The sequence below is a fragment of the Notamacropus eugenii genome, chromosome 5 (assembly GCF_028372415.1).
Source record: "Notamacropus eugenii isolate mMacEug1 chromosome 5, mMacEug1.pri_v2, whole genome shotgun sequence".
NCBI lineage: Eukaryota > Metazoa > Chordata > Mammalia > Diprotodontia > Macropodidae > Notamacropus > Notamacropus eugenii.
In genome coordinates, this window is record NC_092876.1 from 339,173,904 (window position 1) to 339,190,582 (window position 16,679).

Genomic DNA, 16,679 nt, shown 5'->3' on the forward strand with positions numbered 1-16,679 from the left:
GTCTTAAACTCAACATAACCCAAATGGAACAACTTATTTTCTTTCCCCTCTTCCCTCCGAACTTTCTTTTGAGAGCACCACCATCATTCCTGTCATCCAGGTTGACATCCTCAGAGTTGTCCCAATTACATTACTTTAACCTCTAAATCCAAACAATGGTTGACTCTACCTCCACAGCATCCTCGCATCTATTGCCTTCTCTCCTTTCCTGTAGCCACTGCCCTAGTTCAGTTCCTCAGCATCTCTTACCTGGACTATTGCAAAAGCCTCAACTGGTCTTGCTACTTCCAGAGTCTTTCCTCTCTAGTCCTCTCTATGCATTTCAAACAAGTTAATATTCCTCAGGCAAAGGTTTACTCATGTATATCAAAGACTTTAGACTCTGTTAAAAAATCTTTAATGACTCCCTATCATCTCTTAGATAAATGGTAAATTTCTTAGCCTTGCCTTTTAAGCCTTGCAATAAACCAATCAAAAAGTATTTTTTAAGCCTCACTATATGGCAGGCACTAAGCTAGGTGCTAGGGATACAAAGACAGAGGGAAATAGTCCCTATCCTCACAGAAATTACATTCCATCAAAGGAGACAGCATGTATAAACATATATATATACGCACACATACATACATATGCGCATATATGTGTATATACAGTCATATAAACATGTGTGTACATGTGTATGACTATATTATACATACATAAGCATGTAAAGCATATAACTGTATGTAAACATATATGTATGTATATCCGTACATATATAAATTATATACACACATATAAGATGTTTAACATATGTGTTGGCAGTTAGGTGGCACAGTGGAGAGAGTAATGGGCTTGGAACCAGCGAGACTCATCTTTGTGAGTTCAAATCCAGATTCAGAAGCTTACTACTATGTGAGCCTGGACAAGTCATTCAGCCCTGTTTGCCTTAGTTTATCGTCTGTAAAATGAGCTGGAGAAGGACATGACAAAGGACTCCATATCTTTGCCAAAATGTAGTCATGAAGAGCCAGACATGACTGAAAGAACTCAACAACAAAATGCATATATATATACATAATAATAATAGGTATTATGAAATACATATCATATATATTGTGTTATATACTATATATTTACATGGCTATGTAATACATATATATGCAAAACACATACAATTTATAAAAATCGATACAAGGTAATGTTGTGGTGATCATGAGTAGTATCCATAAACATAGAAGATATATAAATACAAGGTAAATTTGGGGGTGGGTCATGAGTAGTTAGGGAGAGCAGGAAAGACTTCAGGTAGACGATGATTCTTGAGTTGTGTTTTGGAGGAAAATAGAGATTCTAAGAGGTAGAAGAAAGGAGTGAATGTGTTCTAGGTACAGACATCAGGCAGCACAAGGACAGGGATATGAGAGATGGAGTGTCATTTATGAAGAACAGTAAGATGGTGAGTTTGGTTAAAGGAAGAGTTCCTAAAAGAGAGTGATATGTAATAAGATGAGAAAGGTAGTGTGGGGTCAGGCTGTAAAGTACATTAAATGTCAAGCAGAAGATTTTATATTTGATCCTAAAAGTAATAGGCAGACACTGAACTACATTAAATAGGAGAGTGACATGGTCACTCTGCTTCAGGGAAATCATTTTAGCAGCTCTGTGCAGGATGGATTAGAGCAGAGAAGACAGCTGAGACAAAGAAACTACTTAGGATACCAATGAAGTGGTCCAGGTGAAAAGCTGAACTCAAGAGGGGTGTATGTGAGTAGAGATAGGGGGGTAGATTGAGAGATGTGATGGGAGTAGAGTTGACAAGGTTTTGACAATTGATTGAATATCAGGGATGAAGGTGAGAAAGAAGTGGAAGACGGCTTCAGGATTATGAACCTGTGTGACTGGAAGGAGAAGAGTGCCTTCAACACAAATAAGGTATTTAGGAACAGGGACATGTTTTGGGTGGGGTGGGAGTAGGGAAGAAGATCACGTGTTTTGTTTTGGATCAACTGATTTTGAGATGCCTCTAGGACAGTAAGTTCAAAATGTCCAATGTATAGTTACTGATATGGGACTGGAATCCTAAAGAGACTGGGACTAGGATACGACATCATATCATATATCACCGGCCACCTCCTGTGCCTAGACTGTAGTCTCTCCTTACCTCCACCTCATAGAATCACCCTCTTCCTTCAAGACACAGATCAAGCATCACCTTGTACATGAAGCTTTTCCTAATGCCCCCAATTGCTAGTGTCCTCCCCTCCCTAAACATCTGGAATGTACTCCTTCATATTTATTCTCTTCTAATTTATTTTGTATATATTGAAATATGTTCCAGTGCAGGGGTAGGGAACCTTCGGCCTCAAGGCTACATGCAGCCCTGTAGGTCCTCAAGTGCACTGGACTGAACCCAAACTTCACAGAACAAATCTTTCTATGAAGACACTAGAATCTAGTGTCTCCTCTGTTAGAAGATAAACTCCTTGTATATAGAGAGCAATCCTTTTATTGTATTTATATTTCTGGGGCAACTAAGTACAACAGTGGATAGAGCACTGGGCTTGGAGTCACAAAGACCTAAGTTCAAATCTGGCCTCAGACACTAAGCATCTGCGTGACCCTGAACAGGTCATTTAACCCTGTTTGCTTCAGTTTGCTCATCAGTGAAATGAGTTGTAGAAGGAAACGGCAAACCACTCCAATATCTTTGCCAAGAAAACCCCACATGGGGTCAGGAAGAGTCAGGCACGGCTGAAATGACTGAACAACAACTAATTTTTATTTCTAATGCATAGTACAGTGTCTGGCACATAGTAGGGCTTCATAAATGTTTGTTGTACATGATATGGCATAATACAATATGACTCTACCCCTTTAGTATTCCTGTCTTTTACCCATTCTATCTTTGAGCCAATGTAGTCTACTAATTCTCTAAATTTGATATGCTGTCTGCCATCTCCAATAGGCTATCTGCTTTGTGAAAGCCTGTCCCTGTTATCTGGAATGCTCTCCCTCCTCACCTCCATCCCTTTGGATCCTGGCTCCCTGTAAGGTTTGGCTCTGGTGCCATGATCTATTGGAAGGCATTCCAATGGCTAGGGTTCTCTCTCTCCTTAAATTATCTCATATTGAATTCCTTGCATCTAGGTCGAATCTATCCAGCAAAATATAAGTTTCTTGAGATGAGGAACTATTTCATTTTTATTTTTGTATGTCCTTGACACCAGGCAGAGTGCCTGGAGCATAGCAGGAACTTAGTTTTTTATTGAATTATCATTGAAATACTAATTTATAACAAATAAGAGTATAAATTTATTCACTTTACAAATAATATTTAAATAATAATAAAATAGACAACATACCACAAGCTGAGTAAAAGAAAAAAGTAAGGACAAAATACTTGTAAGTATGATAAAGGTTTATAATAGGACTCTTTTTCACTTTATTATGACAACCCTTTTATGATCCTCTATCACATCAAATTCTCCCTTGCTTCAAACAAATAAACTATGGTGTTGGAGAGTATTCTTTAGTACTTTAACCCATGCAGAGTTAACAAAGATGAAGCAATATTTAACATTTATCTCAACTGTGTATAGTATGTATTCCTAAACACTAACATGTAAACCCTGGGTCAGAAGCTCCCATTTCACAGGAAGAACCCAAACACACTTTCAGGAACTTCTCACTTCTCTGATTTCTTGTCCCCACCCAAGCAAACTGGGGACTTTGGTACCTAATATCACCCTTTCCTCTAATGCTCTGACCCTCCCGGGTAACAGCTGTTGATCTATCTCATAGATGTTAGCTATTCCAAAAGATGAGGACTGATCCAAAGCCTAACATGAATGTTGGCCTACTAATCATACCCTTCCTTCCATACAAGCTCTCTAGAGTCTGGAGATTGGCTCAGGAGAATTAAGAATTAAATCAGTTAGTGAACAAACTTAATAACACATTTGTTGTTTGTTTTACAATGAAGCCCTTTATCTATACAGCTATAGCTGTCTAGAGAGGGATGAGTTCATGGACTCTGCCAAGCTTTCTTTAGAATCCAGTCAAGAGCATGAAAGCAGGTTTCTATCTCTGTGAAAACTTTGCAAAATAAGTTATGGGGTGATTCAGAGACTTTCCCCATAGCCTTTACTCCTTCCTTCATCTCTTCAAATAGGTTCCATGTTTGGCAATCCCAAAGGGAAGAAGCAGGAGCTGGGATAACACATCCCAAATCTGGAAGGAGAGAGAAGAGGTAAAACCTTGCTTTCCCCATCCATTACTGCCCCACACTTCTGGGAGGAAAGGAAAGGAAGAAAACTGGGGACATCATTAACACACATCCCAGAAGGGAACTGATGTTGGTGTTGATCCTTCATTCTCAAAGAGGACTAGTGACATCATGGATGATGCCTTGACTTGCCTGTGAATTGGATTTAAGTGAGGCAGAATTGCACAAAGTCATCAGTCTCACTCTCTCCTCCAGTCACTGAAGTCCAGTGATAAGACAAAAGTAAACATGACAGGAGATGGATGCAGTGGATGCAATGAATGACCTTGGTGTCTTCAATGTCTGACCAAGCTCTAAGTGCTCTAAAGTGCATGCTTCCCATCTGCCCATACTGATGGGGGAAATCTTCACATAGTTGGGGTAGGCATCCCACTAACTAACTGACAGGTTTGAGGCCTGTCGGTTACGATCAACCTGATTTAGCTCATCTACTCAGATGATTTGCTGAGGTGTGGTCAGTGTGAAAGAAACAGCTTCTTGGAGCCACAGGTGAGAGTTGGGTAAAGATGAACAGCCCTGGAAAGGGCTCAGCAAGCCCTCACACCAAGGTGCTAGTTATAAAAATAAAAGTTATAAGAATAAAAATAAAAAAACAAAATCACTCTTTGTCAGTGCACCACTGCCCCTCAAGTGATGATCTGACAACACTGAAGTCCATTCCAGGACCAGACTTGAAGACCCATATAGCATCTCCTATTTCCAGACTTCCTGAGGCCTTGGTTGAATATAAAGAGCATCCTTCAATAGATCACATTAGGATACAAAAGCTTTGTCCTTGGGTTGTTTCTTCTCCTACTGTATCTTCCTGGCCTACTGATTTAGCCACACACCATCATTCCCTCTTCCTCTCTCCCTGCCCTTCCAACTCATATCATCCATTTAGAGGAGTGTTTGGGGCTAAACATAGTAGAGAAATATGAAAGGAGACATTTGGCTCCTACTGACACAGGATAATACCAATCTACCCCTGCCCTCCCCCCTACCCCTGCAACCAGGTTAAAAACACTAATCTACTGCCCCTCCTCCCCCTCACAATGCTAGAAGTATGAACAGTTCTAATTATGAACCAATGAAAACATATAGTAATAACAACTGAGCTGTTTTGAAGTCACAATTAACTTCAGCAAAAAATCCTCTCCATCCTGGCTAGGACTTCCCAATGAGTTTGCAACTCAAAAAGTCACTTATGAATCCCTCTTTTAGACAAAATCCTTACCACCAAAGATTTCACATAAGAAGTCCCCTAGGGATTGTAGTGATTCTACAAATTCTAATGGAAGGATTTGTCTTTGTGCTCTGGCCACTTGGGAGATAAAAATTGAATGAAGAAACCAAGAATTCAAGATACCCTTCTAGGGCTCAGAGAATGCATCCTACTACCATCTATATTATACCTACACAAGAGAAATACCTAAATGGCTCTCTGAGGGAAAACCTCACAAGAGCTATCCACACAGAGAAGACAGGTTAGAGATGACAAATTCAAACCTCTTTTTTCATCCCAGTGCTCAGTCTGCCATCCAAGAATTTGCCAGTCTATCTAGGTATGGTGGTGCATACTTGTAGTCCTTGCTTCTGGGGAGAGGGAGGTTGGTAGAACCTTTGAGTTGGGAGTTGGGAGCTGCAGTATAGTTAAGGCCAATCTAGTCTCCACAGTAAGTGTGGCACCAATATGGTGAGCCCCTGGGAGGGTGAGGCCACCAGTTTGCCTTTCAAGGAGCAAAGAAAAATGGAGCTGGTCAAAACTTCTGTGCAAATCAGTACTGGGATTGAGCCTATTAATGGACACTGCACTTTTTAGCCTGATCAAGAAAGGGAGACCCAGTCTCAAAAAAAGAATAGCTGAAAAAGTATACAAATGTGAAGGGATATTATTATGTTGTGAGAAATGATGAAGAGGATGGCTTCAGAAAAACTTTGGAAGATATATATGAACTGACACAAAATGAGCAAAACCAGAACAACCTACAAAGAACAATAACAACTATAGTATAAGGAGAAACTTTTAGCCACTCTGATCAATCTAATAATCCACCCCAACTTTAAAGGACTCATGATATAAAATGCTGTCCAATTACAGATAGAAAACTGATGGATTCAGAGTGCAGATTGAAGCATATTTTCTCCTCTTTTTTAATTTTTCTTGCCTTTCCCCTTGGGAAATATGGCAAATGCAGAAATATATTTTGCATGACTGTATATGGCTGGAGAGGATGGGAGAGAATGTGGAACTGCAAATAAAAATGAAATTAAAAATTAAGAAAAAAATTGAAAATCTCTGCCTATATTCCTTGTCCCTTCCATTTGTCTTAAAAAGAGAGTCCAGGGAAGAGCCAAGATGGTAGAGTACAAGGAAGGACCTGTAGAAGCTCTCCCCACATAACCCATAGAATACCTGTAAAAAATGACTCTAAACAAATTCTAAAGCACCAGAAGTCACAAAATGAAGGAGTGAAACAGATTTCCAGACAAAGACAGCCTGGAAGGCTGACAGGAAAGGTCTATTGCACCAGGCTCAGAGAGGAGTGCAACCCAGCATGGGCTGGACTGGAGCAGGCTTCAGGGTGTGGAATCACAGGTAGTAGCTGTGGTTTCCAGATTTCTAAACCCACAAACAACAAAGACAACTTTAGATATCAGTAAGAAAGCTCTTTCATCTGAGTGAGAGTGGAAGGGCGGTCTGGTCCCAGCCCCGGGGCTGCAGCAGCAGCATCCACTTTTGAAGCCCTCAGCCTAAAGACCCTGGGGGAATCAAGCAACTGATCTGAGTCTCAGTCCTGTGTGGTGGTCCTGGAGTGAGGAGAAGTGCTGGCTGGCATGGTGGAGCTGGTGGTGGCAGAGGAGAGGGAATCCTTCTCCCGGTTCCAGGGCAGAAAAGAGTACATGTGGTTGCTCACAAACCAGAGCACAGGCCAGGAGAGGAGTAAACTCCTCTCCCTTGATTGTGCCACCTTGGAGGAACTGAAAACTTACAAGTCCCTAGAGATATCTCAGAGAACAGCTTCACACAACCTCTGAAGCCTAAGGTAGTATACCCTCCACTTTTTGACAAAGGACTCAAAAATCAAGTAACTGGATGGGAAAATGCCCCAAAAAGGGGAAAAAATAAGACTATAGAAGGTTAGTTTCTTGGTGAACGGGTAGTTTCTTCCATCCTTTTAGTTGAGGAAGAATAAAACATACCATCAGGGGAAGACATCAGAGTCAAGATTTCTACATCCAAAACCTTGAAAAAAAATATGCAATGGTCTCAGGCCACAGAAGAGCCCAAAAAGCATTTTGAAAATCAAGTAAGAGAGGTGGAGGACAAATTGAGAAGAGAAATGAGGGTGATGCAAGAAAATCATGAAAAGCAAATAAACAGTTTGCTAAAGGAGACCCAAAACAATGCTGAAGAAAATAACACCTTTAAAAATAGACTAACACAAATGGCAAAAGAGGTCCAAAAAGCCAATGAGGAGAAGAATACTTTAAAAAGCAGAATGGGCCAAATGGAAAATGAGATTTAAAAACTCACTGAAGAAAATTGTTCTTTAAAAATTAGAATGGAACAGATGGTATCTAATGACTTTATGAGAAACCAAGAAATTACAAAACAAAATCAAAAGAATGAAAAAATAGAAGACAATGTGAAATATCTCATTGGAAAAATAACTGATCTGGAAAATAGATCCAGGAGAGATAATTTAAAAATTATTGGTCTACCTGAAAACCATGATCAAAAAAAGTACCTAGACACCATCTTCCAAGAAATTATCAAGGAAAACTGCCCTGACATTCTAGAACCAGAGGGTAAAATAGAAAGTGGAAAGAATTGACCAATCATCTCTTGAAAGAAATCCCAAAAGGAAAACTCCTAGGAATATTGTGGCCAAATTCCAGAGTTCTCAGGTCAAGGAGGAAATATTACAAACAGCCAGAAAGAAACAATTCAAGTATTGTGGAAATACAATCAGGATAACACAGGATTTAGCAGCTTCTATACTAAGGGATCAAAGGACTTGGAATATGATATTCCAGAGTTCAAAAGAGATAGGATTAAAACCAAGAATCACCTACTCTGAAAACTGAGTTTAATACTTCAGGGGAAAAATGGAATTTCAATGAAATAGAGGACTTTCAAGTATTCTGGTTGAAAAGACCAGAGCTGAATAGAAAATTTGACTTTCAAATACAAGAATCAAGAGAAAGATGAAAAGGTAAACAGGAAACAGAAGCCTTAAGGAACTCATTAAAGTTGAAGTGTTTACATTCCTACATGAAAAGACTTTATTTGTAACTTATGAGGCCTTTTTCAGTTTTAGGATTGTTAGAGGGAATACATAATACATATATATATAATGGGTATGTATATATATATATGCACATTATTTATGTGTAAGTATGTATATGTACATCGGTATATGTGTGTATATACATGAATACATATATGTGTGTATATATATATATATAGAGAGAGAGGGACAGACAGACAGAGACAGAGACAGAGAAAGAGGACATAGATTGAGCTGAATATGAAGGGAGAATACCTAAAAAAATAAAATTTACTCTTGAGTGGAATGTACTAGGAGTAAGAGAAAGGGAGAGGTAGAATGTAGCAAATCATCTCACATAAAAGAGGGAAGAAAGAGCTTTTACAATGGAGGGGAAGAAGGGGAGATGAAAGGAAATAATTGAGTCTTATTCTCATGGGATTTGGTTTAAGGAGAGAATAACACACACTCAATTGGATATGGAAATCTATTTTACCCTGCAGGAAGGCAAGGGGAAAGGGGATAGGAGAGGGAAGATAATAGAAGGGACAGCAAACTGGGGAAGCAAACACTATTGCGGGAGGACAGGTCAAGGGAGAGAATGGAATCAATGGAGGGAAGGATAGGATAGAGGGAAATGTGTTAATCTTTTACAACATAACTATTATGGAAATGCTTTGCATTGTTATACATGTATGACCTATATTGAATTGCTTCTTTTCTCAATGAGGATGGGTGGGGAGGGATGAAGGGAGAGAATATGGAACTCAAAGTTTTAATAATGAATGTTAAAAATTGTTTTAGCATGCATCTAGAAATTAAGATATACAGGCAATACACCAATATACAGGAAATCTATTTTGCCCTACAGGAAAATAGAGGGGAAGGGGGATGGAAGAGGGGTGAGTAATAGAAGGGAGGACAGATTGGAGGAAGGGGTGGATGGGGTGCATGCTGTTCTGGGGTGGAGGGTGGGAACAGATGGGGAGAAAATTTTGAATTCAAATACTTGTGGAAGTGAATGTTGAGAATTGCAAATAAATAAATTTTATAAAATTTAAAAAAAATAAAGTCTAGCAAAAAAAGGTACGGAGAACACTGGATTTGAATGAAGTCCAAAGAATTGGGCTCAAGTTTTGGCTTTGCCACAAATTATCCATATGACTCTGACAAAGAAATTTCTTCTCTATGGGTCTCAATTTCCTCATTTGTAAAATGAGAGAAGGTCCTTTCCATGTGTGTTTAATACACTCTGGGGCTTGTGATACTTTTCATCTGAAAGTGTGTGACAATGGGCAAGTCACTTGATCTCCCTAAGCCTCAGTTCCTTCATCTGTAAAATGAGGGAGCTGAAGTAAATGCTCTCTAAGGTCCCTTCCAGCTCCAATAAACATTCTGGTTATTCAGCAAACAAACAAACAAAATCCCTCGTCCTCCATCTGGATGTCTCTTATTTGTCTCTGTCTAGGGATGATGATCATGTAAAACACACCAAAGAATGCCTATGACAGATTGATATTTCCAGTCTATCTCCCTTTTACTCGACTCAAGGACAGTCCCTTGATGCCACCTAAGAAATCCATTCAGCTGAATCCCCCTGCTATACATTCACCAACTGCCTTCAGAGTCCCCCAAAGTGAAAGGAGACAACAGAAAGCAATTTTCTACAATGGAATAAAGATGGAGGATTTATTTCCAGTCTGTGAGATCCATCTACTCAGGAGGCATATTTATAAGAAGGCCTTGAGGGGTGATGTATTTCTGATCTTTCACTTACTCCATTTTCTTCTGCCCACATCTGCCATTCTCCTTTCCAGAAGAGAAATCTCTGCTCAAACTACTGACCTCAGAGGAAGTCCCAGAGAGCCCTCAATCCTTCAAAAAGATATATTCCACCTCTGAGCCAAACCAGGCTGCACAAGCAGAAGGAACCAGGCCTCCATCTGCACTAGTCACAGTCTCATTTGCAGGTAGGTCAGATGCTGAACAAAATGGTAAAGGAAAGGACACCCCTTCTTTCTGTAGCTCTTTCTTTCCCTCTCCTTTGATGACTCCTCGAAGATTCAGACACCTTCCTTTTACCCCGCCCCCTTTCGTGTGGCCTCCCTTTATCAAAGCCTGGTCTCAGGGAAGGATCTGAGATTAGTAATGATGCTTTTCTCAGAGGCTATTTTTACATTTTTACCTTTTCATCTCTAATTGTAGGATGAGAAGCTTGGCCAGTTAAAGGAACTGTAGTCCCAGGGAGCAGGTGGTACAAGGATTATCTGAATTATAACTATTGTTATCATTATTAATGCATGTCTCATTAAGAATTTAACACTGGATAGCAATCTCAACTACTCACTCCAATGGGTCTATTCTCTCATTGATTTGAAAGTTACCTCCAGGTATGCATGTCATGAATTATCCATGCCTGTCCATCTGGAATATGTCTTGTTCATGCCCTTCTTTACAGAGGTGCTAGGGGCTGCACCTCCTTTTCACTGACATTGCAATGATTGCATGGGAACACTTGGGCTGTCCATCTGTTATCCCTTACTTTTGTCCCATAGCCAGACCACTTTCTGTTTTGGCTCATGCCTTCCAATGATGACATATTTTATTATAGCTCTTCAAAGTTCCTTATGGTTATCTGTTGCAGCTTACACACACCATGTGCCTTTCCATTAACCCTTGGTGAAATGCTAATTTTTAATTCCTCAGGAGCCACAGTGTTCCAAGATTCACAGCCATACAACACTATCACAGTTGGATATCTACTGAACATCAATCAATATAATTAACCAACTTTTGCTGTTATTGTTGTTGTTGAGTTGTGTCTGACTCTTCATATCCCCATTTGGGGTTTTCTTGACAAAGATAGTGGAGTGATTTGAAATTTCCTTTCCAGCTCATTTTACAGAAGAAGAAACTGAGGCAAACAAGATTAAATGACTTGCCTGGGTTCATACAGGAAATAAGTAATCAGTTTACTGAGTACTGATTTATAACTTAACTAATTTCAATGCATAAAGAATTGAGTATGGAACAGTGGGTGGAGAGCCAGCTTCAAAGCCAGGAAGACCTAGGTTCAGAGTCCTACCTCTAATGCATACTGGCTGTGTGATCCTAGGTAAGTGACTTAACTTCTCAGTCTTCATGGTACCAGGATTGTAAGTTGTAGAAAATGTGCCAAGCTATACTAGTAGAGGGAGTGTCTTCCCATTCCATTGTCAAAGAAAATGTCAACCCCTGCTTATATTCTTAGTCCCCTCCATCTGCTTTAAAAGGAAATAGGAAAGAAGCATGGAAGAATACTGGACTTGGAATCCAAAGATTTGGGCTCAGACCTTGGTTCCACCACATATGAGCCATATGACCCTAGGAAAGTTATTTCTTTTCTACGGGTCTCAGTTTTCTCATCTGCAAAATGGGTCCTTTCTAGCTGCAGATAATATGCTCTGAGGTGCTGTGGCCTCTGAAAGTGTGTGACAATGGGCAAGTCATTCAGCAGGTAGCTCCAGTTAGAGTTGCCCATAACAATAAAATTGTAAGTCCAAATCCTTTCCCTCTCATCTCCACATAAAATATCATACCGATTTTTCAATCTGTCTCAGTCTGGAAGCCTTCTATCCAGGCCAGCTGATGAGCCATACAACGTTCAAGTTAGCTCCACATGAGGGAACTGAACCTTATACAAAACTGTGATGTAAGTAAAGCTTGTCTTTGCTTTCCTCCTTTGTCAATGTTCTTTCATTCCTTTTGGCAAATAGAAAGAACACTGGATTTGAATCTGAGAATCTGAGTTCAAATCCCAACTCTGTCACTATCTGTATGACCTTAGATAACAGAAAGATGGATAACCCCATTTTCCTCATCAGTAAAATTGGGAGGGAGACAGTACTAGATGATCCTTAAGGTACCTTACAATCTTAGATCTATGAACCAATGATTCCATGATTCCAAGATAAGATCAATATCTACCAAGGTTTTTCCCTCCACCCAACATTAGTCAGACAAGTTTTTATTTCCCTTGAAGGCAACAAAACTGTGGCTTGATTATCACAAGGGTGGGGCAAGGTTCAAGCTTCATCTCCCTAGAAAAACCTTCCTAGTCACTCAAGACCATAAAAAGACACACTTTCATGGAATCTGGGCTCTTCTGACTTGGTGAATGATTTGAGACCACTTGAATCACCACACTGTTCCCAGTTCACCAGATGTACTTCCATAAAGAGACAAAGGGGTCTGATTACCCAAGTTAAGGGCTACTTTATCCTTGTTGAAAATACTTCTTATGTTAGGATCAAGTGAACCTAATACAACTATTCAATGTGCTGCAAATGCCTCATTTCATCCCATCATTAAATTTGAACAGAATTGATGGTATGAACTATGTCTCTAACAGATTTCCTTTTTAGGTACTTAAGTCTTGCTATTTTAATTTGAAGGTATTTGTTGATAATGAATGAAGGTGTGACCTTTTTCAAAAGTATTTAATAGAAAAGATGAAAAGTTTTTGAGGTACTGAGGATGAATTTCCAATGGCAGAATGATAGACAGGTAGTGTTGGCTATTTGGGGATCCATCTAGAGGCCTTTATATACGACACCTGTCCTGATGATGACATGATGGTGGTATGATGATGGTGATGGTGATGGTGATGACAGTAATGATGATCATGATGCTGGTGAAAAGGAGGAGGAGAGAAGAAAAGGAGGAGGAAAAGGAGGAGGATATGAAGTTCGAAGGGTCACAGATGACCCAAGTGCTCATAGCCAAGTATCAATGCCCCCTAGTGGACAGGGCGACTGCCTGTAGTTTTCAGTCCATCTTGCCAACATTCCCTTTACAGATAATTTCCAGCAACCCAAGTAGACAGGTAAGCCTCCTTCAATCAGAGAGGAAGGCAGAGAGTCCAAGATGCCAATATTCTCTCAGAGACTATGGGCTATCCCACTATTCCCAAAGCCAAAGGCTTACAGTGGGAGAGACTGAAAGAGAAAGAAAAGAGGAGAGACAGATGTGAAGGTCCAAAGGTTGGCCCTGTCTCCCTTTACCCCGTATCACTCCTCACCTGAGCCACTTCTTCAAAGTCATCATGTCTCTTTTGCAGGGCCCGGGCTCGATGCAGGGACTTCCCAACACCTGTGTGTTTGCTGAGAAAGGCCTCTCCATGATTTTCAATCCAGTCCAACACCTGATGAAAAAAGGCCATCAAGAGTTATTTCTCATCATGAAATGGCTAATGGAGGTAAAAGAGCATCAATCCCTAACTAAGCAGTTTTATCTTATCTTTAAGTCAATTGAATTAAATTAAACAAGTGTTAATTAGCACCTACTATATTTAAGTCAGGGACTTTAATTTGAGTTCTACAGACCCCTTCAAGGATAGATTTTATTGAGTCAATGAAGTTGAATAAGGTAAAAGTTACATTTTTATTTTTAATATAATTGGTTTCCTTTTAATCCTATGTATTTCATCTTATGCATTTAAAAATATTATTCAAGTAGGAGTCCATAAGTTTCATCAGACTGTCAAATGTATTCATGACATACAAAAAAGTTAAGAATCCCTGGTGTAAGGCACCCTGCCACACACTGGGGATTCAATGGCAAAATCCTGTCCCCAAGGAGCTTATATTCTTCTAAGGGTAATACATAGACAAAGAGAAGCATAAACAAAGCAATTTCTTTGAGGTGAAAGAAGGAAGAGCTTGGAAGGAAGCTCAATATCCCAAGAAGCAGAAATAAGGAGTGATTGCTTTCCAGACACAACCATCAGTTTATCTCTCTACCTAGTGATCCTGGGCAAATCAAGAACCATTCTGAGTCTCAGTTTCCTCATTTGTAAAATGAAAGGTTGTATTCAATGACCTTTAAGGTCTCTTCTAGCTTCCAATCTATACTCTTATGGAATATTATATGAAATAAAGAAAAAGTACCACAGTACATGACACAAAAGATGAAAAAGTCAATGAGAGTTAGATTATAGGGGGCCTTAAATGTCAGAGTAAGGATTTTGTATTTTGTCCAACAAGGAATAGAATCACTAAAGATTTTTTTAATAGGAGAGTGACAGGGTAATACCTATGATTTAGGAAATTAATCTTGGAGTTTGTGTTCAGGTCTATTTTAGCTCTCCAGTAATTATCTATGAACCTGTCTTACAGATATAAGACATTCCAGTACATATTGTTGCTGTTCTTGTGGTTCAGACATTTCAGTCGTCTTACTTGTCATGACCCCATTTGGGGTTTTCTTGGCAAAAATATTGGAGTAGTTTGCCATTCCTTTCTCCAAATATATGAAGGACTGAAGGACAAAAATAACAACAAAGCCCTGAGTAAATATCAGCCTTTTAGTAAACCTACAGAGTCTGGAGACTGGCACAGAAGAATTGAAGAAAGTAAAAAATTCAGATTATGAATGAATTTTCATACCTTTGTTCTTTGTATGCACTCATAACCAATCTTTACTTTAAAAAAAATCTAGAGACTTGACTTCCTCTTTCCATGCCCTCCCTTTCCTGCTCCCATTAGTAAATCTTAACCTTGCAGGACTAGAAAACTTTGAAGATAGATTTTTACCACCATGGGTCATTGAGTTGTGTATATCTTTTATCACCTTGGATATTTGCATAAATTTAAATAGATCTTTTTTAAAAAAAAGATTCAATGTTTTTCTAAGGTCCCTTGAAGTGAAATTTCAGCAAGTTTGTCTGGGAAAAGGGTTCTTTTCTTGATTTGTGCAATTTGGTTTCAACCATTTAAAGGGAGATTACATTCAAGAATGCTAAGTAAGTTTTGAATAGCTTCTTTCTCAAGTTACTATAAAATATTTGTCTTTATTTTCTGAAGAATATAGAGAGACACATGTGAGCTATGGCTATGAGGGAGGGAGGTACAAGAAACTGTTGGAAGCAAGAGGACTTTACCTTTTATCCCTATTAAGTATTCTTGAAGACAAGACAGTTATAGGCTAGGAGACAGTAAAGTGAATTCTCACAAAACTTGGTGAATGATCAGGCCAGAGTCATTATTAATACATCAATGTCACCAAATGGAGAAAACTTTGTTAATATGATGAACATCAGTCCAGTTCCAACAAGATCTTAAAAGGCTGGAAAAATGAACTGGATTTAAGCGTGGAAAGGGACGAGTATAAGGTTTCAAACAGGCTAAAAAAAATCAAATGCCCAAATCCTAAGTCAGGAAGGTGTGACTGGATTTTTTCATGTAGCTAAATATCCAGAGGTTTTAGTGATCTCTAAGTTTAAAGAGACAACAATGACACGGCGCCCACAACCAAAAACAATAATAATCCGCCACATATATACACATACAATCACACTATGATTTGTTGAATATCATAATGTTGAAAGTGGTATTCAATTTTAGGTCTTCTGACTCCAAATCCAGGGCTCTTTTCATTAGACTGTTTATAAGCAATTGGCAAACTTTAATAGGACTGTGTGTAGACACAGAACTAGAATGAATCTCTGAAGCCACCTAGTCCAAGTACTTCTCCTAGATCTAGTTCAATGTCCTACTTTATAGATGAGGAAACTGAGGCATAGGGAAGTAAACTAACTTGCCTACAATCAGTTATCTTGACATCTATTGTTTCCTTCCAATAGAACATAAGCTTTTTGAGAATAAAGATTGTTTTGTTTTTATATTTTTATTCCCAGCTTTTAGCACAATGGCTAGAACATTATGGTAAGAACTTAATGTCCCTATGATAGTCTTCACTATTACTTAAACTAATCAACTTTCAACCCTAAATAGCAGCCTCTTTCCACAAGACCGGGGACTCACAACTATGAACTTGATTTGGAGCCCAATCGAATAATCATTAGCCATAATTCCCTAATCACCCCCATCTCCACCCATCTAATTGTCTTGATTCCAACAAGGGTATAATCAAGAAGGAATTGTCTTTAGGGGAGAAGCCAGGCCTTTTTGTCTTCGGAGAAGAAGCAAACACAAATTTATTTTATGAGACTTATTAAGAGTCTTTGAATAGAGGCGCTGAATTAATGGGACAAGATCAGTTGCAGCCTGTGCTTCCAAGTTTCTTGGCTCTTTTAAATAACAAAGAACCTTTAAGTTTGAAGGAACCCTCAGAGTAGCATTTTCTATTCATGACTACAGCATTTCTTTTTAACCACTCCA

The 16,679-nt window shown here is 39.1% G+C and overlaps 1 protein-coding gene across 6 annotated transcripts in view; it reads right to left on the bottom strand.

Annotated features, from left to right (window-relative positions):
* The window catches only part of KALRN (kalirin RhoGEF kinase), a 963,226-nt gene that overhangs the window by 471,235 nt on the left and 475,312 nt on the right, over positions 1-16,679 (bottom strand). For all 6 annotated transcript variants that reach the window (XM_072616710.1, XM_072616706.1, XM_072616705.1 and 3 more), the window contains exon 10: positions 13,580-13,702. In XM_072616710.1, the coding sequence (XP_072472811.1) occupies positions 13,580-13,702 (123 nt within the window). The remainder of the gene's footprint in view (positions 1-13,579; positions 13,703-16,679) is intronic.